The sequence below is a fragment of the Talpa occidentalis genome, unplaced genomic scaffold (assembly GCF_014898055.3).
Source record: "Talpa occidentalis isolate TD23 unplaced genomic scaffold, MPIMG_talOcc4v2.1 talOcc4.2, whole genome shotgun sequence".
Lineage (NCBI taxonomy): Eukaryota > Metazoa > Chordata > Mammalia > Eulipotyphla > Talpidae > Talpa > Talpa occidentalis.
This window is the reverse complement of record NW_023602073.1, coordinates 55,733,951-55,759,936: the sequence shown is the minus strand read 5'-3', so window position 1 is coordinate 55,759,936 and position 25,986 is coordinate 55,733,951. Positions and strand designations below refer to the sequence as shown.

General features: G+C 55.8%; 5 protein-coding genes across 10 annotated transcripts in view; 2 read left to right on the top strand and 3 right to left on the bottom strand.

Moving 5' to 3' along the window:
- Positions 1-356: 356 nt before the first annotated feature.
- Positions 357-4,213, bottom strand: RING1 (ring finger protein 1). The gene is made up of 7 exons (XM_037519508.2): positions 4,067-4,213; positions 3,811-3,944; positions 2,919-3,079; positions 2,611-2,826; positions 1,519-1,908; positions 1,062-1,335; positions 357-770 (listed from the first exon to the last, which is right to left on the bottom strand). Exons 2-7 carry the CDS (start codon positions 3,886-3,888, stop codon positions 669-671), a joined length of 1,221 nt encoding a protein of 406 aa, XP_037375405.1. The 5' UTR covers positions 3,889-3,944; positions 4,067-4,213; the 3' UTR covers positions 357-668.
- Positions 4,214-5,869: 1,656 nt separating this feature from the next.
- Positions 5,870-7,996, bottom strand: HSD17B8 (hydroxysteroid 17-beta dehydrogenase 8). Its single transcript, XM_037519507.1, has 9 exons — positions 7,937-7,996; positions 7,533-7,750; positions 7,319-7,435; positions 7,117-7,209; positions 6,927-7,012; positions 6,730-6,814; positions 6,476-6,518; positions 6,198-6,272; positions 5,870-6,054 (listed from the first exon to the last, which is right to left on the bottom strand). Exons 1-9 carry the CDS (start codon positions 7,980-7,982, stop codon positions 6,038-6,040), a joined length of 780 nt encoding a protein of 259 aa, XP_037375404.1. The 5' UTR covers positions 7,983-7,996; the 3' UTR covers positions 5,870-6,037.
- Positions 7,997-8,197: 201 nt separating this feature from the next.
- On the bottom strand, positions 8,198-12,095 carry SLC39A7 (solute carrier family 39 member 7). 2 transcript variants are annotated; one of them, XM_037519505.2, is made up of 8 exons: positions 11,596-12,095; positions 10,904-11,276; positions 10,649-10,817; positions 10,431-10,487; positions 10,141-10,299; positions 9,872-10,012; positions 9,482-9,678; positions 8,198-9,073 (listed from the first exon to the last, which is right to left on the bottom strand). In XM_037519505.2, the coding sequence occupies exons 2-8, from the start codon at positions 11,270-11,272 to the stop codon at positions 8,801-8,803; spliced, it is 1,365 nt and encodes a 454-aa protein (XP_037375402.1). In that variant the 5' UTR covers positions 11,273-11,276; positions 11,596-12,095; the 3' UTR covers positions 8,198-8,800. The 2 variants fall into 2 exon arrangements, with proteins under 2 accessions (XP_037375402.1, XP_037375403.1); XM_037519506.2 differs by lacking the exon at positions 11,596-12,095 and having other exon boundaries at positions 10,649-10,801; positions 11,124-11,181.
- On the top strand, positions 11,881-18,562 carry RXRB (retinoid X receptor beta). 4 transcript variants are annotated; one of them, XM_037519502.2, is made up of 10 exons: positions 11,881-12,303; positions 12,967-13,211; positions 13,720-13,876; positions 14,234-14,413; positions 15,571-15,743; positions 16,142-16,271; positions 16,469-16,601; positions 16,713-16,816; positions 17,124-17,229; positions 17,356-18,562. In XM_037519502.2, exons 1-10 carry the CDS (start codon positions 12,060-12,062, stop codon positions 17,501-17,503), a joined length of 1,620 nt encoding a protein of 539 aa, XP_037375399.1. In that variant the 5' UTR covers positions 11,881-12,059; the 3' UTR covers positions 17,504-18,562. The 4 variants fall into 4 exon arrangements, with proteins under 4 accessions (XP_037375399.1, XP_037375400.1, XP_054554691.1 ...); XM_037519503.2 differs by having other exon boundaries at positions 11,886-12,303; positions 16,725-16,816; XM_054698715.1 differs by lacking the exon at positions 11,881-12,303 and adding an exon at positions 12,537-12,577.
- A 1,181-nt stretch (positions 18,563-19,743) lies between these two features.
- Positions 19,744-25,986, top strand: part of COL11A2 (collagen type XI alpha 2 chain) — a 29,487-nt gene continuing 23,244 nt past the window's right edge. Inside the window, exons 1-4 of one of the 2 annotated variants that reach the window (XM_037519501.1) lie at positions 19,744-20,034; positions 22,598-22,747; positions 22,881-23,091; positions 23,835-23,997. In XM_037519501.1, coding sequence (XP_037375398.1) covers positions 19,953-20,034; positions 22,598-22,747; positions 22,881-23,091; positions 23,835-23,997 — 606 coding nt within the window. In that variant the 5' untranslated portion in view covers positions 19,744-19,952. The remainder of the gene's footprint in view (positions 20,035-22,597; positions 22,748-22,880; positions 23,092-23,834; positions 23,998-25,986) is intronic. The other variant, XM_054698714.1, reaches the window with a different exon arrangement.

Genomic DNA, 25,986 nt, shown 5'->3' with positions numbered 1-25,986 from the left:
CGCCCTTTGCAAAAATATCCTGGCCTGCCTGTCCTTACAGAGCCACTTTTCTGATTCCCCTCTGGTATTAAAACCCTGGGCTTGAGGTTGAGCTATTCAAGTTTTGAAATCTGCCTCCAATCCCTCCTGTTCTTCATCCTGTCTCTTCTAGCTTTCCAGATCTTTTCTCCATGTTTATATTTACTGATTTGCAGGTTCAGAAAAATGGAATTTACAAACCGAGTAACCTTTGGCATTTCCTCATTTCCAAGGCTGATTCCACATGGTTTCTTGGTTTCTAGACTTCCCTCCCCAATCTTTTTTTTTTTTTCCCCCTTCTAGTATACCCCTGATGAACAGAGACACAGAATTGCAGATTTCAAAGAGGAAAAAAAGCAAGTTTGTTGTTTGTAGGCGGGCATGAAGGGGACGATTCTTCACCTTCCCCAACATCTTGTATAGATGGAGCTGGGAGGCAATAGAAAAGGCAGTAGATGGGGGTGCATGCCCCACTCTGTACAATATAGAAGAATCTGATATAGATACTTTGTATAAAAGCCATTTGTCCATTTATGTCCTCTTGCTGGCTGGCTGGGTCGGGGGCCACTGGGGGACAAAGAAGCTGGAGTAGTGGGCCAGGACACAGGAACACCTCTTGGTCCTCATCCTCTGGCTGTCCCCCTGTGGGGTCACTTTGGATCCTTGGTGGGAGCATAGCAGAGTTCCAATGGCCGGGACACCTTCCAGAACTTCTCGTTCACCAGCTCCAGGGTCAGCGACCCATTCAGTGTCTACAGGCGGGGGGAATGGAGAGGCGGAAGAAGAGGAAAGAAGAGTTGGAGAAGATGGCAAAGGAAATGAGTGAGAGGTAAAGTGTGATGAAGGGAGAAGGAAAGAAAAAAATAATAAAAGAGATGGCGTTTGAAAAGTAGGGGCACAGGCAGTGATAGGAGAGGAGAAAGGAACAAGGAAGGGAGATGGGATATGCAGAGGGAAAAGAGGGTTGGTGGGTTAGGAGGTGGGGATCCTGGGTTCTCTGTGTCCCCTGGCAAGCCTCCCACCACACCCTCAGGCGCTCTCACCGTGAAAGCTCCGCCCCCAGGGGCAATGTAGATGGTGTACTGCTTTTCGCTGACACCTTCCAGACTGGGCAAAGCAGGCTCCTCAGGGCCGTCACCTCCTCCAGTGCCTCCACCCTCCCCACCACCCCCATCAGGTCCCCCAGCATCAGAGGCACCCCCTCCAGGCCCTCCTGGCTCCCCAGCCTCTTGCTGCTGCCTCCGCTCAAGGGCAATGCGCAGGGCCAGGTACTTGGAGAGATGATCCACCGTGGCATTCCCAGTTGTCTTCACATATCTGGAGTGGGAAAGAGGGCAGGTTTAGAGCACAGGAAGCCTCAACCAGAGAAGGGAAACAGGGGACTTTCCAAAAGGGCCTCTGGCTTAGGATTTCTTTCTGGGTTTGGGCGAAGCCCACTTCTGATGGAAGTCTAGGTGGTCTTTGTTTTCTCAGTGGTCTGGGGACAGACAGGACTCTCACCTAGTCTGGCAGTATTCTCCCTTCTCCACGAGCAGGGGGTGGGGCCGGAACACGAGCTCAATTTCTCCACCTGGCTCTGGGGGACTGGGGGCCCCAGGAGGGCTTGGGGGGCCCAAGGTTCCCCCTCCCAGGGTCCCACCCCTGTCACCAGAGTCTTCAGAACCAGCACCACCACCCACCCCGCCAGTGCCACCTCCCCCTGTCCCTACACTGCTCCCCCCTGCACCCCCAGGACGGGGTCGCTTGGGAGCAGGGCCTGGGGCAGAGTCAGGGGCAGAATCTGAGCTCACATCCTCTCCATCCCCCTCTCCCTCCCCAGGCTCTCCTTCCCCCCCACTCATCGTGGTGGTCTGATCTGACCCGGGCATCGGCCGCCTCACACGCTGGGCCCTGTAGAAGAAAACGGTCAAGGTTAGAAAGCACCAAGGATAAGGGGTTTAGATTTTAAACTTCAGAGACTAAGAGATCAGGGAAATCTTAATGATCACATCTAACATTTACTAAACTGCTAACTGTGCGCCAAGCACGCTGCTAAATGTTTTGCACTGATCGGCTCACATCACACAACTAGAAACAGCTAATTACATTCTACTTTATGACTGAAAAACTGAAGTTTAGAGATGTTAAATAACTTGTTTGAGATCACAGTCCTTCACCTCTCAAATTATGATCTAAGAGCCGGTAGCATAGGTTTGTAGGGATGCAGAATCTTAGACTCAATTCTAGACTAACTGAATCACAATATGCACCTTTAACAATACCCTTTTAATAGGCATACAGATTAAAGACTGAGACAGGCTGGCCTAAGAGGTGATTTAATTCCCAGTGGTGTGAATCTAGAGTTTATGCTAAAAACCACTCAACTACTCTAATTTCGAGAAACTTAGAGGGTGAGCTATTTTTTAAGAATAACAGTGCCAGCAGCTAAGAAGCTGCAATTTACATCCATGACTACCAGGTCTGCCAGTAAGGCTGGTGTGAGCTCTTAGGATGGTAAGGTAAAAAGCTGGCCGGCAGTAAAGGCAGCACCAAGAGTCTGACCCACAGATCTGTCCGATCAGCCCTGTTGCTGCCTCTCTCCCAGCCCCGAACCTGTGCATGGCCTGCATGCGCAGCCCCTCCTCAATGCTGGAGCTCAGCGCCTGCTGGTTGTGCAAGCGGCTGAGGCGGATGAGCACCCGATCTTGGTGGGCCTCATATTCCTCTCGGCTGGGATAGATCTTAGAGATCAGGGCATCAAAGTTGGGATCTGGTCGCAGAGACCGCTTGGATACCAGCTTCTTGCGGCAGGTAGGACACTCCTTGTTCCTGTGGTAGGAAAGAGGTATCCCTGAGCAGTCAGTCACTGAGGTTCCAACTCTGTGGCCTTCACCCCATCTCAAACACATCCCTCCTGTTACCCGCTCCTCAGGGCGGTGACAATGCAGTCGGAGCAGAATCGATGGAGGCACTCCTTGGTGGTCATTGTATTCTTCAGCATGTCCAGGCAGATGGGACACATGAGTTCTGAATGCAGTGAGCGAGGAGAAACCGCAATCTCTGTGCCATCCATGATGGCTTCCTGGAGGGCATTAGTGAGTGAGAAAGTGGTGGTAGGTTGGGGGGGGGGCAGATTTTAGAAACAAGAAGTCTGTTATATGGGAGTTTTGGGAAATACTCCCATGTTGGCCACTTGGGGAAGACTGGAATTCTGAGATAGAGAGACTAATGACCCGGAGAGAATGGAGAACAGAATGGATTAGCGTCCACTGAGTAGGAGCTTTCCAATAGGAGGATCTGAGGTGTTGTGAGAGTTTGGGGATAGGGGAGGCACAGACAAGTGATTTAGGGAACTAATTCTACAGAATTTCTTCAAGTGTGGGCCTGGTACTATCTCTATCAGCATCCACTAGGATGCCTGTTCAAAATGCAGATTCTAGGACTTCCCATTACTTGGGTCAGAATGTGTGTGTTTAAGTGTGTGGGGGCTGAGAAACTCCACTTTACAGTAAACTCCCAAGGTGAGTCTGACATGCACTGACCTATACACTGAACTGAGAAAAAGAAGACAATTTCTGTCTGTTTACTGTCTTTCAAACGAAATAGTAATACTTGCTCTACCTCTCTGGCATGGCTGTTTTGAAGTAGATATGAAAAGGCTGAGGTGATTCAAGGGTAGGGGCATGGGAGTCTGTGAAGTCGGGCAGGGGTGGCAGAATGGGGCAAAAAATGGAAGAGGCTGCGAGATGGGGGGTCTGAGGCCTGAAGGGCCTGTGGAGACGGCGTAAGCTGTGGAGGGAGACTCCCTGTCACCTGCGGGGTCCGGTGCAGCTCATACAGACTCAGTTCCCACGTTTTGCTGGCATTCTGGGCATTCGCCGGCGTCGTCATGGTGACCGGGCACGGACCCCCCCACCAGGGCTCCACAGCCGCGGAGGAGAGGTAGGCTGGGGAGAGGGGAAGGGGGAAGGGGAGGGAGGGCGTTTAGGGGGGCCGCCCCTCGCGCAGACCCCGCCCCTCCGGAGGCGCCCCTCTCAGCCCCCGCCCCCGCGCCAGCGCGGCCCCTCACCCGGCTCTGGCCGTCCGCGCTCCCGCGGTCGCGACGCCGCTCCCTGGGCCCAGATGCCCCGGCGGAGCTCGCTCGGTCGGCAGCCGCGGCTCAGACCGCAGCAGCTCCCGCCGCCGCCACCGCCATGGCCGGGCGCTGGGACCCTACGTCACTTCCGCCTGCCCCTGCACTCCACTCCCCCCGCCGGCGGAGACGTCACCCGCCACTCGCGGCGCGGGTGGGACGCGACGTGGACGCCCGGGTTCCCCCGCCCTCGGGACGCGCCCGCCCCCAGTGAGGAGCCGGCGTCGCCGGAGCCCCGCGCCACGTGGGGGCCGCGGTCTCCGCCCCCAGCCCGGCACCGCCGCGCCGCGTCACGCGGGCCCCGCTCCCCGCCGCGGCCCCCACCCGCGCCTCGGCTCCGGAGGGCGGGGCCTGGGGTCGCTCAGACCCCCGCGGGGACCCTGGCTGGGAAAAGGGCCGCCTCCCCCACTCCGGGTCCCCTAGCAACTCGGAGGAACGGCTTCCCCCGCCCCCCAGCGCAACTTGCTCGGGAACCCCAGGCCGGATTCCGGGGGAAACGCTGCCAAGGATCCACGGCCGCTGCACTTCTCCAGTCCTGTGGACGCGGCCAAGTCCCGGCGCGCCCGGGATGCCCCTCTCCGCCCGGGGGCTTGCTCCACCCTCCGCTTGGCTCTCCCTTGACCCTCCGACCCGCTCTCCCCTCGAGGTTTGGAGGCAGCGGCTCGGGACGTCCAGACTCAACTCTCGGCCGGAGCCATAGACTCGAGAATTGCGTTTGGACAATCAAGAGCCGCGGCCCGGGGCGGGGGAGGGAGCGCACGGGAGGAACGGGGGAATGGAGACACCACGCGGAAGCAGGGACACACACAAGATGGGGCCCCTCTTGGGGAGGGGGTGAGCGCATGTGGAAGGGGGGGCCACAGGGGCCGAATGTCTGGAGTGAGAAGCGGGCAGCAGCGTTCTCCAGGACTTTGCAGTAAAGGAAGGAGACAGGGAGGAAGAGAAGTGGAAGGGGCAGAGCGATCCCCATTGAGGGCAGAAGATGAGAGGGGTGGGGTGGGGGGCAGAAACCCTGATGGGCGTGCTGTCTCCTCCAGCTTGAGCTGGGGCTCCGGGACTTGGGCTGTAGCTGCCAGGGGTGGCCAGTTTCTGGAACAAGGCAGCAGTGGGTCCCCTCGCCCCCTCCACCAGGTCCCCCCTACTTCCCTGTCCTCTCCTTCAGTCCGTGGCCAGTCCTTATGTGGGCTCCAGAGTCGATTAGCGCAGACCCCCTCCCCTTCCTCCTCCTCCTCCCAGCCCCCTCCCTTCTGCTCTCCTCCAGCCCCTTTCATCGGCGGGCCCATTCCCCTAATCCTGGCCCCCTCCCCTAATCCCCCCCATCCGACCCCTGGCCGGCTGCAGCTATTGTAAGGTGGAGAGAAAGGGGAGGGGGGAATTCAGAGAAAGGGGAGGGATGGGGGAGGGCCACCTGTTCCAAGACCCCCTCCCAAGGCCAGACAGGACACCGGGATGGGGCCATGAACAAATCACTCTTGAGGGCCATAAGGACTCAGGGAATTGGGGGGAGGGGACTGGGGCTGCGGGGCCAGAAGAAGGGGGTGGGGCAGAGACCCCTCCCTCCAAAAAGACCCAGAGTGTCACGCATACACAGTGTCACACACTCTCTTCTCTCACACCCGGCGGCTGGGGTTGCCCTGGGAGACCAGGCAGTGAAAGGGAACAATCCTTAGGGAAAGGGAAAGGAGGGGGAGGTGGGGAAGGGTCTGAGGGCTTGGACACAAGAACTGGAGGTGGCAGGGAAGAGGATTTGGAATTTATTAGGGTCACAAGCACCCCTGCCTCCCGAATTCAGCATTCCTGAGTCATACACTGCAGCCCCTTTTGTTGCCTGGGAATTTAGAGTCCTCATCCACAGGAGGTCCAGCAGAGTGGTGGGGGAGTGAGTACAATCCAGGGTCCTTGAGGCAGTTACATGAAAAGACCTCCTGGGAGGGGCAGAAACAATTGGATAGATGCATAGGAGGAGACACATGGGCTGGGGAGTGCCCACTTTAGTGCAACTTTTGCCCTTCCCTCAGTGACTCCAGTGGGTCCCACTTCTCTGCCATCTCCCACAATGGCCTCATACCAGTGACTTCCACTGAGGCCCCTGTGATGTATCCACTGTCTTCAGATGCCAAGAATGCAACCACATCTGCCACATCTATAGGAATGGTAGGGAGAGGGTGCCATCTTACTTACTCCATGGGTCCAAATTGGCTGTCATCCACCACCAGGTACATTCCTCCCCGCAAACACAGACCCCCACCACCAATCCTTGTGAGACCCACTGAGATACCACAGACTTTGGGATCTCTTCATTCAGGCCCTCTCTCCAGGGCCTCCTTGCCATTCAGGCTTGCTCACCCTTAGGGTCCCCCATATGTCCCATCGGGATCAATCCAGTCACCTGTAAGGAAATACTCATGTGGGTGAAAATTTCTCTTATGGGTAATTTTTTTGAGACTGAGTCTCTGACCCTTATTTTGTCTTCATTTCTGGTACACTTACTGAATACCTACTATTAGCTAGGTACCATGCTCAGCAGTCTCTGTCTCTGAAGACCAGAGGTCACGTCTTTGAATGATTCTGCCCTTTGCCTTCCATCCACAGCTTCCTACCTTGTCCTGCACCTTCTGTGGCATCTTCTGGGTCATTGGTGTTGTAATGAACCCTGGGAGGACAGAGTTACAGCGGATTCCATGTCTGTGGAAGGACAGTGCCTGTTGACTCTAGGGACGTGTGAACACTGACCGTTGCCTCCCACCTCACACATGGTTCAGCAAAGCTCCCATCACCCCCCATGTGTCTGACCAACCGTCCAAGCTCACGGGCTGCAGTCTGGGTCAACCCAATCACGCCAGCCTTGGATGCTGCATAGTTGGTCTGTCCCACGTTCCCCACCTATGGGTGAGTCAGAGATTCAGGATGAGTCAGGAATTCCAAAGAGGGCCTATACTCTATGCCCACTTGGCTGGCTGGCTGACTTGGTCCCACATCAAACTGACCTTCCCCACAATGCTGCTGATGTTGATGATGGAGCCATGACAACCACTAGTCACCATGGCTTGGGCTGCAGCCTGAGTGATTAGAAAGATGCCCTAGGGGGAGAGAATAACAAGGCAAAAAGAATCAGCTGGGGTGATCGTCCTTCTCCAGCTTTCTCTCCAGGCTAGAGGGGCCAGAAGTCACAGGTTCAGGGGTCACCACCTTGAGGTTGACAGCTATGACTTTGTCCCAGTCATCTTCAGACATGTGGAGCAGAAATTCATCCCTTGTGATGCCCGCACAGGACACAACAACAGATGGTGGGCGAGAAAAGCAGGCCTGTGGGAGGGGAAGTCACACACCAATAAGCCACGAAGAGCCAGGAGAGTGGATGCAACCTTAGCGCTTTGAAGGGGAAGAGGTTATCTCCGTTCACCTGCACTTGTTCAAGCAGGCGCCTGGCAGCCCCCGCCTCAGAAACGTCAGCCTGGAAGGCCGCGTGATCCCCACGGGGCGCCCCCTCTGCGCTCTCCGGACCGCCCAACAGCCGCACAGTCTCTCGTGCCGCTGCCCCGTCCAGGTCGCAAGCGGCCACGGCGGCTCCCTCTCCGGCCAGGCGCACACTGACCGCTCGGCCGATACCACTACCCGCACCTGAGGTGGGAGAGAACGCGCTGAGCGGACCCGGGGCCCCGTGGAGTGGGTAGGGGCCAGAGGTCAACAGGGCGCAAAGTCAGTACATTTGGAGCAGGAGCCAGAGGTGACAGCACCTGCAAAATCCTGCGCGGCCCTGACATGACTCGGGAAACCCAGCCCGCCCTAGGAGAGCAGCCCCTCAACCTGTGACCAGAGCCAGCGCGGAGCGGAGCCGGAGCTGGGACGCCATGGTGGGCGGTGGGCAGGCGGACGCCCCAGAAACAAGCCAATCCGAGAACAGAGGGGGCGTGGCGCGAGCACAGCCGGGCCAATCGAAGCCCGGCCAGCGTGGACAGCCAGCGCAGGCCGCCCGCCGGCGCGGGGGCGGGGCCAGGCACCGCCGCGTGGGACGTCCGGCGCTTGGGATCCGGGGAGTGAGTAGTCTAGGATTCCCCAACCTCACCCCAAAAAGACAAAGACAGCACGTGGGGCGGGAAAATCTAACGTTTTTATTTCCGGTCATCACCCTCCCACTCGATTCAAACATTGATATAAAAAGAATAGAAACAAATAAAAAATTAGGCCATGAGATTAGCAACTAACGCCCCCTCCCCGCCAATCACTCCCAAATCAGGACGCACGATTGGTGTTTATCCCCACTGCTACCCGCTCGGTCCTGGGCTCTGATCTTCCTTGATGCTCAGCCAAGTGGGAGGAGCCTGTGTGTGCCGGCTTGGTCCTCTGAGAACAGGTGGTGTAGGGGACCACAGGTAGGCTGCCATGACCCCTCCCTCTTCTACTCTTCATGGCCCACTTAGCCCCACAAACCCAACAACATGGTCAGCACATGCCCAACATTATGGTCCCTCTGGCCTCTCATTCTCACCTCTGAAGTCCCTTAAGTCTGGCAAACCTTGAAGGCCCTCTTGCCAAAGTCAACACTTCCCAAGAACAACTCCTTTCTTGGCAGATATCTCTAGTCAGGGCCCCCAAAATATCCACAGACCCCTGACCTGCAGGACTTGGGTTAGAGGTTTGGGGCCATGGTGGGGGGATTTATCCAATCTCTCACTCAAGGTGGGCAATCAGCACCATCATGAGGACTCCCCCCAGTAGGCCCAGCACCTCCAGAAGTGACTGTAAGGGTGAAGCCTCCCTTAACAGCTCAGGCAACACGGATACTGTTGCTACATAGATAAAGCCACCTGCAGTGAATGGCAGAACCCAGCCAGGACCTGCACCACCTGCAACGTCACTGCCCACTGCTCCTCCTTCAGTTAGGAGGGCACAGGCTGTGCCTGCCAGTGCCCCTATTGCTGTCAGGAGTTGTAGACGCATCGCCTAGTGAACAGAAAAGAGAGAGAGGTGGGATACAAGTGTATATATATGGGTAATGGGCATGTCTTTGCAAACGAAAAGAGTAAGGCAAAAAGAGGGGAGGTCTAGAATAGACATTTTCTTAAGAACCTTAGTAATCAAAGAGATCTTTACCACACATCATCTGATTCAGTAGGTCAGGACAGGGAGCAGTGAAAGACCCCACAAGCCATTTAGAGATGGCTTATGAATCTCAGTTCAAAAAATATTGAGTCACAGGACAAAGGACTTCTTCCCTTTCATTTCTATGGGATCTGTTACCAGTAACAGTGTGACTTGTGTGGAATTAATGAGAGGCAGTCTTGGGTTTGGGGTGGATGAACAGGGGTTAAAAGTTTGGGGCAACCATGTTTGGTGCACATCATCACTAACCTGCTTTTTGCTGCAGCCAGACTGGACCAAGATGGCAAAGTCCCCAACTTCATGGGGCACTTCATGTAGCAGGACAGTCATTGTGGTCAGGATCCCTAGCCCCCGACCCCCTCGAAATGAGGCACCAATGGCCAGACCATCAGTGAAGTTGTGTGCAAGGTCAGCAGCCAGATTCAGGTACCCCGATACACGTAGGTCTGGTAAAGGAAGATGATTAGAGACATCCATCACTCCTAGTCCCAGCAGTAGTCAGCCATAAGCATACTCCCAGACCACTTCACACCCAGCGCCTCCATGTTTCTCAGACACCTGCCATTACCCACAGTGCAAATTCCACGTGACTCACAACAATATCCCTCACCCAAGTGTATCACAGGCTCCAGCTCTCACCTGAACCTGCTTTTTCCTCTTCAGAATTCTGAGATCTTACTGGCCCATCTTTGGGCCCCATGTTTTCTCCTTTCCTCTTTTTTAACCCCCCTGCATCCTTTTCTTCTTCTTCTGAGCTCTGCTTCTCCTTCGAAGAATGCTCTGAGGAAACAAAGAAGTTGATAACAAACGTGCCCATATATCTTCAAAAAAGAAGTCCCTTCCCACGTAAAAGCCATATGATAAGAGGATTCTGAGGCAGGCAAAGAGACTTGTGTTCTTGGGCTTACCCCGCTTTCCATGCCCGTGACTTCCATGTGTGTGGCTGTGAGCATGTCCATGACTGTGTCCATGTCCTCCTTTCACATGTCTTACAAATTTCTCCACCACAAGAAAGGCGACAATTCCACCAAGGACCCACAGTCCAACAGACAGAATGGGGCCTTGGCCTGGGAATGAAGGCATTGAGATATTAAGGGAGATGGGGATTCCATACTCCTCTGCCACAAGTGCAGAAGAATAGGGAGGAATAAGCCTTCCTTAGCACCCCAACCCTCATCATCTTCTGTTCCTTCCTCACCACTGTGGGAGTGTCCATGTCCCTTTGGTTGCTCCAGAACATGGTGAGAATGAGGCTCTGGAAGAAGGGGGAGAAAAGGTCAGACATGGGCATACCAAACTCCATGTGTTACGTATTTGGGAGAAAATTGCAAATTAGGGATTACAAAAGGGGAAGAACCCTTTTGCTCAAAGAATAAAACATACTAAGATTTGAGGTAGAGGCAAGAGATCACTTACCCAGAGCATGAGGGATCAGGTGCAGGAAGGCATCACCCAAGAGCCCACCTGAAGCAAAACTGAGCAAGATCTGGAGCAAAGAGCGGTGCCGGGGGGAGTTTGACTCCACCGGGATAAGGAAGAGGACAAAAAATGGAGCTGCAGAGATCAGCACTGTGGCCCCCAGTGCCTATTGAGAGAGAGTCAGGGTCAAGTGGTGCTGGGTTTGCCAATAATCCAGAACCACCCTCTCTCCCCCATCCCTTGGGGACTCACATAGGCCCAGAGAGTGACAGTGTCCAGGTCTTGCTTGATGCCTGGAGCCCCAGACTCCCCATAGCCTCCATGGCTGTGCACATGGCTATGACCATGGTGCAAATCCTCATGTGAATGTCCATGGTCGTGACTGTGAGTATGCCCATGCCAGATGCTCTCTTGAGTGTGGCCATGGCCATGGGCATGGCTGTGTCCATGGTGGAAATCCTCATGTGAGTGCCTGTGGCTGTGGCCGTGGCCATGGAAGTCCTCGTGCGGGTCCTCGTGCAGCTCGCCATGACCCCCGTGTCCGGCCACTAGCAGCCCCAAGGCCGCCCAGGTCAGCAGTCCCACTGCCACCCTGTGGGGTGCCCCCAGGCCTCTGGCCATCACGCTGACCAGAGGGACAGAGAAAGTGACTCCACTTGACCCTCAACTCTATACTTATGCAGGGTCCGCTTTATTTCGCTCACGCCCTCCGTTCACTTCTATGGGTCGCGCCCCCCTTCCATTCTGTTCCCACCCACATTGTTTCCAAGACCCGTTCTCTTTATCCCGTACCCCCTCCCGGATGTAGGGCCCCGGGGGGGGGGGGACACCGCTCTAGGCTTGGATCCCCCACTTTAGGGTCTCTCTGGGCCCTCGTCTCTATGACCCCCCAGGTGGAGAAAAAGGTCTAGAAAGGATGGTAGGGGAAAGCAGGGAGTTCTCACCGGCTCCGGGGTCCTCTCCTTTCCCGGTTAGGTCGGACGTGGCAGTCCCGCCTCCAGCTCCCGCGAGAGCAGGAAGTCCCGTTCTAGCCCCGTCCCAATACCTTTACCAACATGGAGAAACTCCGGTAGAGGCAAAGCGGCCTTGCCGTGGCGCGCATGCGCGGATGCGGAGGTTATTTGAGGGGAGGCCGGGCGAGGCCGGCTACCAGGCCCGAGGAGACCGCCTCCTCCGTTTCCAACTAGACGAGGGGGCGGGAACTAGCGCGGAGACTTCCCGTCTATACCAAGATGGCTGCCACATCGGCGCTGTCATTTTGGTACAGGGCAGAGCGAAGCCCTTAATTCGAGCCGGTTCAGGCCAGAGTCTTTTTCTCTGGGGCGTCCTCGTGCTCAGCTAGTCCCCCGATCAGCCCTTGGGCATCCCTGGTATACCTCCTCGGCATCCCTACACTCAGGCAGGAATCATGTCTTGGGCTTCTCGCCCGCCCTTCCTCCCCCAGCGGCATGCCGCGGGGCAGTGTGGGCCGGTGGGGGTGCGAAAAGAAATGCATTGTGGGGTCGCGTCCCGGTGGCGGCGGCGACGGCCCTGGCTGGATCCCGCAGCAGCGGCGGCGGCGGCGGCAGCAGCGGCGGCAGCCGGAGAACAACAAACCCCGGAGCTGGAGCCGGGGGAGGCTGGACGGGACGGGATGGGCGACAGCGGGCGGGGTGAGTGTGCCATGGCCGACGGACTGGCGGGCCCGTGACCGCTTTATCAGCAGCCCCTCCCCCTCTCCCCCGGCGCTCTTTCCCGGCCGCTCCCGCCCCCTTGTTTGTAAACACGCGTCCCCTCCCTCGCGAGGGCCCCAGCGCCCTCCCCCCGGGGCGGGGCGGGGAGGGGGAGCTTCCGCCTTCCTAGCGGCGGCCGCTTGAGGCCTTGCGCACCCGAGGCTCCGGGCGTGGGACGCGGTCCCTCCAGCTTGAAGATTCTGGATGTTTGAAGGCAGGTCCTGCGTCCTAGGAGGGTCTCTTCCAACTCTCTCTGCCCCCTGCGCGCTCCAGCTACAAGCTGGGAGTGGAGGGCCTGGTTGCTCCCACCCCACGTGCTGCCTCACCCGCACGAGATGCCTCGGGCTCGGGGTGACCAGATGCATTGTTTGTTTTTTTTCTCACCTGCACAGCCCTTCTCTGTCATCTGCTACACCTCTCACCACAATTAGAAGTTAAACTGTTTTGTGATGACTTGGGGATGGATGAGGTCGGTGGGGTGGGGGGAAAGTGGGGGATCAGAGAGAATTAAAGTCTCTAGTTGAGTGATCAATTGAAGACTCATTTTCTCTTTTTGTCTCTCCTGTTTGTGTCTCTCTGTGCCTCTTTGTACCCCTCTCTCAGACTCCCGAAGCCCAGATAGTTCCTCCCCTAACCCCCTCCCCCAGGGTGCCCCTCCCCCTTCTCCTGGGCCACCCCTCCCCCCTTCAGCAGCCCCATCCCTTGGAGGCTCTGGGGCCCCACCTCCACCCCCGATGCCACCACCCCCACTGGGTTCCCCCTTCCCTGTCATCAGCTCTTCCATGGGGTCCCCTGGCCTGCCCCCTCCAGCTCCCCCTGGATTCTCCGGGCCTGTCAGCAGTCCCCAGGTGAGAGGTTGTGACCAATTTACTGCCTCTCTTCTTTCATTCCCTGTTTCCTTGTGACCCAAGATCCTTGTGTGAACTTCCCCATGGCTCACTGACTTTCTAGTACTCTAATCCTGGCAGGCCTGTGGTCCTTGTGAGACCCCTTACCCTTCCTGAGGTGACTAATCTTTCAGTGCATGCTTCCTTAACAATCCTAGGAAAGAACCCTGATATTATTGATGTCCCTCTCATCTGTCAGTGATTTTCTGCCCTTTTTGTCCCATCTGCCCTTCTGAGATACGTGCCCTTCAGGGCTACTGTGTTGCACAATTTCAGGGGGAACTGTATGTCTAATTTCTTTGGGATTGTGCCTCAGAGGTGGCCCTTTACATAGACTGCAGTGTAAGTAATGTCCTCTGGAATGTGCAATGCAGGGCCCTGCCTGTGTGGTAGGGATTGATTTCTGTCACCCCCGAGAGATTCTCCTTCCCAATGAGTCCCTCTGTGACTCCCTATTTCCCCATCCCAGATTAATTCAACAGTGTCGCTCCCTGGGGGTGGTTCTGTCCCCCCTGAAGATGTGAAGCCACCGGTCTTAGGGGTCCGGGGCCTGCACTGTCCACCCCCTCCCGGTGGCCCTGGGGCTGGCAAACGACTTTGTGCAATCTGCGGGGACCGAAGCTCAGGTATGGGACCTAGAGAAGAAAAAAGAGAATCTGCCTTTTACCATCCTGTGGGGTTCCTGGGGACTCATGGGGTTTCTCTGGGGGAGTGAACTGGGAGGGGGCCCAAAGAAAACTAAAGAACCTGAAGCTCAGATATGGGAATGGGGTGGCCAAGGAGAAGTGGGGCCTGTTATAGGGTTTTTTAAAGTGAGGAAAGTGGGACTGAATCATCTCTCACGTCCTGGTTCTTTCCTCTGTATTTGACACAGAATGAACTTACACCGAGTTGCTGAAGGGAAGTTGGCAAGGGACTTAAATGGCAAGGGGTCTACAAGCACCCTTGTTACTACTATTTTTCTCCCCCCACCACACCTCCAGGCAAACACTATGGGGTTTACAGCTGTGAGGGCTGCAAAGGCTTCTTTAAGCGCACCATCCGGAAAGATCTGACCTACTCGTGCCGCGACAACAAGGACTGCACTGTGGACAAGCGCCAGCGGAACCGCTGTCAGTACTGCCGCTATCAGAAGTGCCTGGCCACCGGCATGAAGAGGGAGGGTAAGGGCGTGCTCCTACCAGAATTCTCACTCTGAATCTATTGGGGGGTGGGGTAGAAGGACCCTTGAAACCCAGACTGTACACCTCTCAGGACTGGACTGTTCCCTCCTCCAGAGGGCAGTGTTTGAGTTCTCTTCCCTCCTCATACTCTCTTCTCCTTGGTACCCTTCTCCCAGGTCTGGTTGGTCCCTTGAGTTTCTGTCTTAATGATTCTGTCTTTGTGGCCCTCCCTGGTCTGGGAGTTTTCATTGGGCTTCCCCCAGTCCGCTCCCCCAGAGAAACCCAGGAACCCCACAGGTCTGATGCTAGGGTAGGATAACTTGCCCTTCCCCAGGATGGCTTTCTGTCCCTCCCCTTTTAACACCTAATAGTCTTTTCTCTCTTTGACCCAATGCTTCCTCTCTGATCTGTTTCCTTGTTATCTGTGGTGTGTCCTGTGGGCTCTGACTTTACCTTCTTCTGCAGCAGACCTTTCTGAAGACCTTCCTTTTTTAATCTCTGTCTTACCTTCTCGAGTCCCATTCTGGAATTCTGAGTGAGAACCTTTTCTTGGTCAAAACCCTCATTTTAGAGATGCTGAGCCTGAGACCTGGCTTTCCTAGGGTCATGCAACACGAGAGTAGCAGGGCCGGGATCCCATCTCTAGAGACCCACCCAGGCCAGTGCCTCTTTCACCGCCTGTTTGTTTATTCAGAATACAAGAATTATAGTCAGGTGCTCTTGGATTCAAATGTATGATTTGCCATGTATTGTGTGAACTTGGCAAGCTATTTCACTTCTGATGTGAAGGCCCCAAATTCTTCATCTAAAAGAGGGGGTCCAAGAGCTCACAGAGTCCTTGTAAAAATTGGATGAATGTTAAAATATGTTTTACACATTTCTAAGCTTGTAGTGGGCCCTCAGTGGATATGTAAGCTTTCTGCCTAATTCTTTTACCCTCCCTCTTTCCTTTTCTTTCTTGGCTTATTTAATCTGACCTTGTGTAACCCCGGCTTCCAGACTGCACGCTCCCCTTCCCAATCCAGTGTTGTTTCTAGTGACTATAAATATCTCCTAAGGGCCATGAGTCCCTGATAAGGCTTGAGGACATTTGGGAACCCCCTCATAGCTGGCTGCTGACTTTTCACTTTTTCTCCCCCTTTTGCCCCTCCCCCCAGCGGTACAGGAGGAGCGTCAGCGGGGAAAGGACAAGGATGGGGATGGGGAGGGGGCTGGGGGAGCCCCCGAGGAGATGCCTGTGGACAGGATCCTGGAGGCAGAGCTTGCGGTGGAACAGAAGAGTGACCAGGGCGTTGAGGGTCCTGGGGGAACCGGGGGTAGCGGCAGCAGCGTGAGTGATGGGGTTGATCCACTCTTCTTCCTGATGGGGGTGGGAGCGGGAGTCTAGGTCTGTTCTACCTCCCCTCTCCTCCCTCCCCTCACAACCCTCCTAACATTGCCCGAGACTGGAAGAGCTGCCAAACAAGGTCTCTCAAACATCTGAGGTGGGTGTGCTAGCTTCCTCTGACCTCACCCCAAAGCAACCCACTGGCAGAACCACAGGCAGCTTCCAAATAATTGTTTTCATGAATGGTAGAAGAGAAGTCTGATTTACAGGGATTGGTTCAGATGGGACTTGGAGAGAGACTGCACCTAATGAGGGATGTTTAAAGCCTCTTACTACAAGGGGGGGGGGGCTCACAGTGTACCTCCAAATCTTCCATAACTCTTACTCCCCGTCCCCTGCAGCCAAATGACCCTGTGACTAACATCTGTCAGGCAGCTGACAAACAGCTGTTCACGCTTGTTGAGTGGGCGAAGAGGATCCCACACTTTTCCTCCTTGCCTCTGGATGACCAGGTCATATTGCTGCGGGCAGGTCAGTGACCTTGAATCCCTTTCACTTCTTGACAGTTGACCCCTCTTTGACTTCTTGACCTCCAGTGACCCCAGTGCATGCTGGCATACTCAGGGAGTTAAGCTCATTGACCTTGGTACCTCTTCTCCTCTTCCCCGATCTGCTTTGAATCCCATGGCCTGCTCTCTGGCTCCTGACCCTTGCTGCTCCCCACCCAGGCTGGAACGAGCTCCTCATTGCTTCTTTCTCCCACCGATCCATTGATGTCCGAGATGGCATCCTCCTCGCTACAGGTCTTCATGTGCACCGCAACTCAGCCCATTCTGCAGGCGTGGGAGCCATCTTTGATCGGTCAGTGGCCCTCGGCTAGGCTGGCCTTAAGGCCTGTAGGTAGATGGGGTGGGGTTATAGGCTGGTCCGTGTCCAAGGCTGGCTGAGCTGTGACCTTTGAGTGACCTGCAGGTCCCTCTCCAGGGTGCTGACAGAGCTAGTGTCCAAAATGCGTGACATGAGGATGGACAAGACAGAGCTTGGCTGCCTGAGGGCAATCATTCTGTTCAATCCAGGTAAGAGGAAGATCACCCCTGTTTCTCGAGACCAAGGCAACCTTGGAGCCTCCTCTTCTCCGGAGACTCCTAAGTTACCCAACTATCCCCTCAGTAAGACCCTCAACCCAGCTGACCAAGAAAAGTCCGCATGTACTGATATATTCCCTTTTGGAACCCATCCCAGAAACCCAACACATCCTGCTTCCCTTGCCAGTCATCTGGGGGGAAGGGGCTCAAAAGGAACATTGTGTGGGCCACATTTCTGTGTTTGTCCTCATTTGATTTGTCTTCCTTCCTCTTCCTCCTGTCTTCCCTGCCATCCCAGATGCCAAGGGCCTCTCCAACCCCAGTGAAGTGGAGGTGCTGCGGGAGAAAGTGTATGCGTCACTGGAGACCTATTGCAAACAGAAGTACCCTGAGCAGCAGGGACGGTGAGAGAGTTGTGGGGTGAGGGATTGTGGGAACCAAGGTCCCTTGGGGGTGTGGGGTGTGACAAGGGTATATTCAGGGTCAATGTGAGTCCAGCTCTCACTTGTTTCTTCCCACCCCCAACTCAGGTTTGCCAAGCTGCTGCTACGTCTTCCTGCCCTCAGGTCCATCGGCCTTAAGTGTCTAGAGCATCTGTTTTTCTTCAAGCTCATTGGCGACACCCCCATTGACACCTTCCTCATGGAAATGCTTGAGGCTCCCCACCAGCTGGCCTGAGCCCAGACCCAGATGAGGTGCTCCTCACACTTGAGGAGTGAATGTCGGACAGGGACTCCGAGCCTTGGGGCAGGGTGGGGAGGGGCCGTATTCCTAGAACCTTGGTGGGGTGAGGAGTACAGGGCATAACTGAGACTTCCGAGGGGCTTGTTGATATCCCAAGTCAGAGGGACCCCAGAATCCTGTGAGGGCTGGATCTCTCCAGTGGCCTTGAGTCTCTGAATTTGTCTGAGTTTCCCGTGATTTGGGGTGACTTCTTACCCCCTACCTGGAGTAATCTCCTTCCCTCAGCACAAAGCACTGGCCTCGCTCCCAGGATTTTGCTTTCTCCTCATCTTGTCTCACCAAGATCCCTCTCTGAAGAGTGGAAATGGGAACTTCCCCAGAGATAGATTTGGGGGGCAGGCCCCCCAAATTGATGGACATGGGAGTAATGCTCTGACAGACCTTCCTCTAACCAAGCCCAGCAGATGGGGGCGACTCTGGAAGAGGAAAAGGGGGCCGTGCTGTCTCCTGTCCAGAGTCCCCTCTCACGCTTCACCTGCAATCGGACTGAAAAATACAAAGGTGGTGGGAGTTAAGGGGCAGGTGGAGATTTAAGACCCATCTGCTATTTTTAATTTCCTCTAAGGATAGAGACTTGCAGTTAGACTCAAAGAAGTACTGTACTTTCCCAGGCTGACTAAGAGATGCCAGGGGTGGAGGTGGTGTGGGGAAAGGCAGGGCCTTGAGGTGGTCTGCCCCCTCCCCTCCCCCATCTCTTTCTATCTAACTTGGAGAAGCGCCCCGGCAGACGTGGCTGAGCCATTAGGGGATGGTTTGGCGTGTAGTCCTCAAGCCCTTCCCTTCACTGCTCTCCCCGGCCCTGGGTACACACCGCGCAGGCTGGGCGCACAGGATCCTGGCCTGAGTATTGAGGGGAGACGGCCGGCTCGCAGAGATGGGTGCCGGGGCTGCATGATTTTTGCCCTGCAGCTCTTCTCTCTGCAGTTCCCTTCCCCTCACTTTTACTCACACATAAAATCGCTTTCAAATTAAAATCGATGTTTTCTGTACCGAGGTGACTCTTGGGGGGGCCGGGGGCAGTGGGGTAGCGGCGCGGCGTTGACCTGGGGGGGGGGTATCCGGTCGGGAGCCCTGGCCGCCGCGGTGGCCGCTGAGGTTCCCCGGGGCCGGGAGGCGGGCGCGGGGTGGGGGACACAAGGCGCGCTTTGTCGGGGCGGGGGGGAAGAGGGTGTGCCAGGCTGGGGGCGGGGCCGGCGGCAGGAGGAGGGGGCGGCTGCTTCTCAAAGGCGCCTTGTTCGCCAGCGCCCTCCCAGCGCCAGCGGGCGGCGGCGTCTCGGCTCGCGCGCGTCTTCTCTCCGGGCGCGCCGCGGGCTCCGGGCAGACCCGGCGCGGTGCCCGTTCGTGGGGGCGCGCTGGGCGCCGAGCACCGCGGACTCAGGCGTTGCCCGCCGGCTGGCGGCCGCTCGTCCCTGAATGACCCTCTTTCCCCGGACTCCTCCGACTAGTGATGACTACTCATTTCTTCCTCGGGTCCCTTTCCACCTGGGCGCCCGCACCCCCTTACCTGGAAGCCCCATTTTCATCTCCTTGGGCCCCAGAAGCCAGTGGGTCTGTCTAGTCTCTGGCCTCTCTCTGCCTCTTCGCCGGCTCCTCTTGACTCCCTCCCCCCGCCCCCCGCTGCCGTCGAGTGGCGGGTCTCGAGTCGCTATCTATAGCCCGGTCTATAAATACCCCAGCCCCAGCCCAGGCTCTGTAATTTTACCGGGCGGGGCGAGGGGACGTAATTATGGAGATCTGGTGTGTGAGGGGGGCGCGGGGGGAGAGTGGGGGGGGTGAGGTAGAGACCCTCAGGCCCTCCTCTCTCCACCCACTGACTGTGCCCGAAGTCCCGCCCAGGACTTTGCAAAAAGGGGGTTCTGGCCTCCCCAGAGGTGGTGAACTGGGGTGTGTGGGGGGATGTAACTGGACATCCGGGCCCTAGAAAAGGAAAGGGCTGGGGAAGAGGTATTGGGATTACCGAAAAGAGAATTTTAGGGTGCAGGACACTGATTCTCTGCGGAGAGCAGGGGCGAGCTGAACGAGGGTCAGCGAGGGAAGGTTGTCGCCCCGCCTCCCCAGGTGGAGATCGAGGGTGGGGTTTCCCCTCCGTGGCTGTGGGCGGGCGGCTGGAGGCGGGGGCTGGGCCGGGGGCGGGGGCGAGGTAGGGGCTCTGGGCTGCCGGGGTGGCCCGGGACACACAGGAGCGGCGGCCACCGAGGAGGGAGCAGCCCCGGAGCCCCGACGGCGCCTCGTTGCATGGAGCTGGGCGGCTGAGCGCTGTCACCACCCGACAGCCTTTGATCGCGGGACCCAGGCGTCCGCGGCTCACAGCCTGACTCTCCTGTCAGCCTCGAGGTGCCCGCAGCCTCAGGGCCCCTGGGACCCAGCGTTCCGGTAACCAGTTATGGAGCGGTGCAGCCGCTGCCATCGCCTGGTCCTGCTGGTGCCGCTGGTGTTGGGGCTGAGCACCGCCCGGGCCTGGGCAGGTAAGAGGGGCTTACCTGTCCCGATGCTGGGGCTGCCAGAGTCCGACTGGAGCTCTGAGTGTCCCTGTGGTAGGAGACAGCCGATGCCTGAGGCGGAGATTCTGAGTCTCAAAAGGAGTATGGGGGAGTGTCAAGGTTCCAGGCTGGAGGGCAGGACACCCTGGGTCCCTCAGAGCCAGGATGTGACTGGGGGAAGGCAGGAAAGGCTGAGAGGTGGGAGTGCCTCTTAGTGCACCATGAGAGGACCTGGATGCTGGGGCCTTCTACTAGAACTTGAGATGGTCAGGGCGAGTGTGGTCCAGCACTGCTGGGGTGGGTGTGGGGTAGATGCCAGTGTCCACGGGTGCAGCGTATGTACATGTCTTCTGCGCTTTCTGTATATATCTCTCGTATAAGGGGGAAGCATCTGTGGCCAGAGCAGGTCCTAGTAAGTAGAGAAAGGAGGGACACCTGAAATATTAGTCCACTGGCCCCCCCCAACAGAATCCCCTTCCCCCTCCCTGTGCCCTCGATGCTGCCACGCGGCTGGCTCTGGGGAGCACTGGGGCTGGCTGCCAACAGGACGGCCGCTGGACAGGCCGGGATCAGGTGTCTCAGGCGGGAGCCAACTCTCTGCATTCCTGCCCCACCCCTCCCCCTCTGGCCAACAGGGCTCCCGTGGGACCCTGGTGTCCACAACCCCAATCCTTTCCTTCTTTTTCCCAGGATCTATAAGGCCTGGCTCCTAGGAGAGGGAATTGATGTCAGAGAGAAGGGACTGGGAGCACTTAGGTCCTAGGTAGTTGGGGGACCCCCCCCAACTCCTGGAAATTCTGGTGGCTGATTATCGTATAACTTAACTTCTCATTTCTTCCCTGCTCTGGAGAGGAAATGGTCAGGATATCATCATAAAAACTTTAGATTACGGAAGGAAGAATTTCCAAGATGGAAGGACTCTGAGGTTCAGGGATAGGAAATTGAAGTCTGTAGACTGTAGGTGTCTTTCTGGGGGGAAGGAGACCCTCTAGCATGGAGGCAGGGGCATGGCTGAGATGATTGTCTCTTATTTGGGGGTTGAGTGGGCAGAGGGGGGACGCCATAGGGAAATGGGTTAGTGTGAAATTCACAAGGGGCATTTGGCGGCCAGGGGTCTAGTATTGCGGGTGATGGGGTAGAGCCTGTGGGGCAGACCGGGGCTGGAGACAGCGGGGCACATAGGTGGAGTGAGTTGGGAAGCGGGTGGGCAGACTTGTGGGTAGGTTGTCTATAGGATGGAACTGTACTTTCCTGGGCTTTGGTGGAGCTCAGGGGCCTCTGAGGTCTCCTTGGCCTGGGGTCTCTGTGAGTCTCTGTGTCTCTGTCTCACTCACCCTTCGTCTTTCAAAGCGGCCCTTGTGTGTTGGTGTTTGCGGAGCTGCCACATGTGGGGGCCAGGCTAGTGAGGGGGGGCGGAGGGGCAAGGCCGTGGTTTCCCGGCTCCTGGACTCAAAGGGCCTTTTCTCTGCCTGCCCGCCCCACCTCACCCACTCCACCCAGCTCTGCTCTCCTGATCGCTCTGGCCCTTGCCCTACCCCACACTTCTATGAAAGTCTTGCTGGAACTTTCTTTGGGATTTTTCCAGTCTGGAGCTGATGGTGTGAGTAGTGTGCGTGTTGGGGAAAATGTGAGGGGTGACTTTCATCTTCCTTGGAGTTTGAACCTTATGAAGCTGAATTCTAGGTGGACAGGGCTGGTGCGGGGCTGTGGGGCAGGGGAGAAGTTCCAGGTGCGGGGAGCTTGCCTGCATTTTGGGCAAGGATGCTGATGGGATCCACAGATGTGTGGCTGGAGGCCCTGGACCAGCTCTGGTTCCGCGTGGCAGCTTCAGTCTTCCCACCCCCCTGCTCATCACCTAAGCCTGGGGCACAGATTCCTGGGGGGTGACTTTGTCTTGTATCTACTTCCTCATCTGGTGCCCACCTCCCCAAATTCAAGAAGCAGGAAAGTTTGAAGCCGTTTCCCCATGGCCACACTGCCCCTGTGCTCCCTCCCTGGCGACGCCCCCCTGCTCCTCCTGTGCCCAGGGTGATCGATTGCCCAGATGTTGTTTGTGCTGGAGACACGGGACACGGGCCAGAGACTGAGAGACTGAGAGATAGGGAAAAGAAGTGAGAGAGCAGGAGAGAGACTGGGAAAGAAAAAGTTAGAGTGTGAGGACAGTGGGGGAGGACAGGGAGACAGAAAAACCAACACAGAGACAAAGAGAGTAAGTGACACACAGAGGCGAGATCTGCGGAAAGCTGAGAGAGATGGCATGGAGTGAGTCCAGAGCAGGGCTGAGGGAGACCCTGGGAGGGGGAGGGGCAGGACAGGGCCTGGGACTGAATATGGGGGTGGGGGAGGCAGCGCACCACTGCTGCCTTTTCCCAGGTGACTCTGGTTTCCTTTCCTCTGTTCAGGGCCATTCCTGAGCAAGTAAGGAAGAGCTCATCTTTACCTCCCAGAGAGTTTGAGCCCCAGGAAACTGAGTTCTAGACCCCAAATGTGCCCTTTCTAGACTCACCTGAGGGTGTATCCCTTCCCCTGACCCCCTGGACTCCCCCAGGTACAGCCCCTGTGGATGTGCTCCGGGCCCTGAGGTTCCCCGCCCTCCCTGATGGTGTCCGGAAGGCGAGGGGCATCTGTCCAGCTGATGTGGCCTATCGAGTATCCCGACCTGCCCAGCTCAGTGCACCCACCCGCCAGCTCTTCCCAGGTATGGTTGATGTGGGAGATGAGGGGGAGCTGGAGGAGGTCATGGGGTGGGGTCTGGGACCAGACTCTAGAAGGGAAGGGGTTTATGGCTCTCTTTACCAAGATTCCACTGGTGTGTCTCTCTCGGGTACTAGGAGGCTTCCCCAAAGATTTCTCTCTGCTGGCTGCTGTCCGGACCCGCCCTGGACTGCAGGCTCCCCTCCTGACCCTCTACAGTGCCCAGGGCGTCCGACAGCTGGGCCTGGAGCTTGGCCGACCTGTCCGCTTCCTGTATGAGGACCAGACTGGACGGCCTCGACCCCCAGCTCAGCCAGTCTTCCGAGGCCTCAGCCTAGCAGATGGCAAGTAAGTCAGCTTGCTCCTCTGGTTGGCTTGGCCTACACTTTCAGGAGCTCTCTTTTGGATCCCATCCTCAGAACTCCCTCAACTAGGAAACCCTGCCAGCCCTTTTGGTCACACTTCACCTACCCACTGCCCATACTATTTTGTTCACTTCTAGCCCGAAGTCTGGACTTTATTTTTATTATTATTTTATAGATTTTTATTTATTTATGCATACAATACAAAAGCTGGTGTATAGGCCAGAGATGCGGGGGGTGAGAGGATCCACCAGAGACAGAGTGGGGAACAGAACAGGCAGACTGACTGAAATACACCGTTGAGGGGAACAGCGGGGAAGACAGGAGAGGTCTGTCTCGCCATGTGGATTTCTCCCTGGCCGGCTAAGGATCGAACTCATGCTACAGAGGCTGTGGACTGCTTCATAGTGCAGTGCTTAACCCCTTGCGCCACCAGGGAGGCCCAGCCTAGACTTTAGATTTTAAATCTTTGCATGGAGGATTCTCTGTACCTTGGGCAAGTTACATGACTTTTTTTGAGCCTCAGTTTCTATGTCTTTAAAATAGGGATAATAGAATCTTGAAAATCAAATGGGAAAATTATCTCATGGTACCTGGTGCCTTGTAAGCACTAAAGAAGTGTCTTGTGATTGCTGCTGTATTTTTGGCTCCAAACTTTCCATCAACTGCACCCTAATCCTTTGACTTTTCCCCCTATGGTCAGTCACTTGAACCTCTCCCCCATGACAGGTGGCACCGGGTGGCTGTGGCTGTGAAGGGTCAGTCTGTCACCCTCATAGTTGACTGTAAGAAGCGAGTTACCCGCCCCCTTCCCCGAAGTGTTCGTCCGGTATTGGACACCCGTGGAGTGATAATCTTTGGTGCCCGTATCCTGGATGAAGAAGTCTTTGAGGTAACTAGAGCAATCTGAGAGTGGAGGGATTTCTGATGCTATAACTTGTGTCCACTCAACTTTTGCCTCCAGTATTCCAACTTCCCATGGCCTAGTCCTTCATTTTTCCTGTATTTTATTTCTATTTTTTATCTTCAAGGTTAATTTTCTCTCTAGGAAAACTAGGGGTCCACTTATGGCAGGACCATCCATAGTCACGTAGTCTGTCACTCAGTCTTCATTAGTTCGTTTGTTTGTTTTTTTTAAGGTTTATTTATTTATGCATACAAGAGCTGGGGTATAGGCCAGAGGTGTGTGTGCGGGGGTGAGAGGACTCATCAGAGACAGAGTGGGGAACAGAACAGGCAGATTGACTGAAATACACTGCTGAGGGGAGCAGCGGGCGGGACAGGAGAGGTCTGCATCGCCATGTGGGTTGCTCCCTGGCCCACGGGGGATTGAACTCGTGCTGCAGAGGCTGTGGATTGCTTCATAGTGCGGTGCTTAACCCCTTGCGCCACCAGGGAGGCCCAGTCTTCATTATTTTGTCCATCCATCCATCTTTTCAACTGATCTATCTATCCAGCAATCCAGTTACCCGTCACCAAGTCATAGCATCCATTTCACACTCACCCAGCATTCAGGCTTGTAGCCACACACCTGCCCACTCCCTCCCCGCCCTCCACCCCCACTCTGCCCCTCTCTACTTTATTTTTTAATTTTTTTTGAAATTTCTTCAGTTTTATTTTATTTTATTTTTTAAAGATTTATTTATTTATTTATACAAGCACTGGGTACAGTCAGAAGTGCAGGAGGGTGAGAGAATTCACCAGAGACAGAGTGGGGAGCAGAACAGGCAGACTGATGAAGCACACTGCTGAGGGGAGCAGCGGGTGGCAGGAGAGGTCTGGGTGCCATGTGGGGCCCTCACCCAGTGGCCAGGGATTGAACCGGCACTGCAGAGGCTGCAGGCTGCCTCGCAACCCAGCACTCAACAGCTGCGCCACCCGGGAGGCCCTACTTTACTTTTTTAAAAGATATATTCATTTATTCATACAAGAACTGGGGTACAGGCCAGAGGTATGGAGGTGGGAGGATTCACCAGAGACAGAGTGGGGAACAGAACAGGCAGACTGACTGAAATACACTGCTGAGGGAAGCAGCAGGTGAGTCAGGAGAGGTCTGCAGCACCATGTGGGTATCTCCCTGACCAGGGATTGAACTCATGCTGCAGGGGCTGCAGCTAGCTTCATAGAGTGGTGCTTAACCCCTTGTACCACCAGGGAGGCCCCCTCTCTTCTTTGAACAGCCCATCTAATCTTCTAAACCCTCCATCGTCTTTAACCCATCCCTCCATCTATCCACTCAACCATTCACCCACCTACTCCATCTACCCTTGCGTGTAAGCATTTATGTACCCGCCTGTCCATTCACCTTCCTATCTCCTCATTCACTGTCTCCCCATCCAACCATTCATTCACCCACAGTCACTTCCATCCACCTACCTACCAGTGTGTCTCCACTTACTCTCTGCCTTCCATTTATCTACCTACCAACCCACCCCTACATACATTCATTCAAAATCCAGTCAGTGTGTCCCTATTTATCCATCCATCCATCCATCCACCCATCCATCCACCCATCTACCTTCCCATCCATCCATCTATCCATCCATCCATCCATCCACCAATCCACCCACCCATCTACTCATCCATCCATCCATCCATCTACCCATCCACCCACCCACCCATCCATCCATCCATCCATCCATCCACCCATCCACCCACCCACCCACCCACCCACCCACCCATCCATCTGTTCAGCCCACTCAGCCAGTCTACATTTACTGAATACCTGCTATGCCATTGCCATTGGGAACACAGAGTACCACAAGATCTCAATTAGCCCAAGGAGTTCCCAGTTTGACTCTGGAGACGAGATAATATCCTAAAACTATAAAACAAGACAGGGTGTGCTAAGCACCATGTGTGGGCACAAATAAATGGAATT

What these genes read in the sequence shown, in the direction of transcription:
- RING1 (XM_037519508.2), bottom strand. Translation starts at nt 3,888, where the DNA reads ATGACGACGCCGGCGAATGCCCAGAATGCCAGCAAAACGTGGGAACTG. An exon ending in AGCTGCACCGGACCCCGCAG is followed by an intron (nt 3,080 to 3,810) that starts GTGACAGGGAGT and finishes AATGCCCTCCAG; the next exon opens with GAAGCCATCATGGATGGCAC. An exon ending in GTCACCGCCCTGAGGAGCGG is followed by an intron (nt 2,827 to 2,918) that starts GTAACAGGAGGG and finishes TTCCTACCACAG; the next exon opens with GAACAAGGAGTGTCCTACCT.
- HSD17B8 (XM_037519507.1), bottom strand. Translation starts at nt 7,982, where the DNA reads ATGGCGTCCCAGCTCCGGCTCCGCTCCGCGCTGGCTCTGGTCACAG. An exon ending in TCAGCAGCATTGTGGGGAAG is followed by an intron (nt 7,013 to 7,116) that starts GTCAGTTTGATG and finishes ACTCACCCATAG; the next exon opens with GTGGGGAACGTGGGACAGAC. An exon ending in ACATATGGGGGACCCTAAGG is followed by an intron (nt 6,273 to 6,475) that starts GTGAGCAAGCCT and finishes CCATTCCTATAG; the next exon opens with ATGTGGCAGATGTGGTTGCA.
- SLC39A7 (XM_037519505.2), bottom strand. Translation starts at nt 11,272, where the DNA reads ATGGCCAGAGGCCTGGGGGCACCCCACAGGGTGGCAGTGGGACTGCTG. An exon ending in CTGTCACTCTCTGGGCCTAT is followed by an intron (nt 10,818 to 10,903) that starts GTGAGTCCCCAA and finishes CTCTCTCAATAG; the next exon opens with GCACTGGGGGCCACAGTGCT. An exon ending in CTGGCTGCAGCAAAAAGCAG is followed by an intron (nt 9,074 to 9,481) that starts GTTAGTGATGAT and finishes TCTGTTCACTAG; the next exon opens with GCGATGCGTCTACAACTCCT.
- RXRB (XM_037519502.2), top strand. Translation starts at nt 12,060, where the DNA reads ATGTCTTGGGCTTCTCGCCCGCCCTTCCTCCCCCAGCGGCATGCCGCG. An exon ending in GATGGGCGACAGCGGGCGGG is followed by an intron (nt 12,304 to 12,966) that starts GTGAGTGTGCCA and finishes CCCCTCTCTCAG; the next exon opens with ACTCCCGAAGCCCAGATAGT. An exon ending in CCGGGGGTAGCGGCAGCAGC is followed by an intron (nt 15,744 to 16,141) that starts GTGAGTGATGGG and finishes CGTCCCCTGCAG; the next exon opens with CCAAATGACCCTGTGACTAA.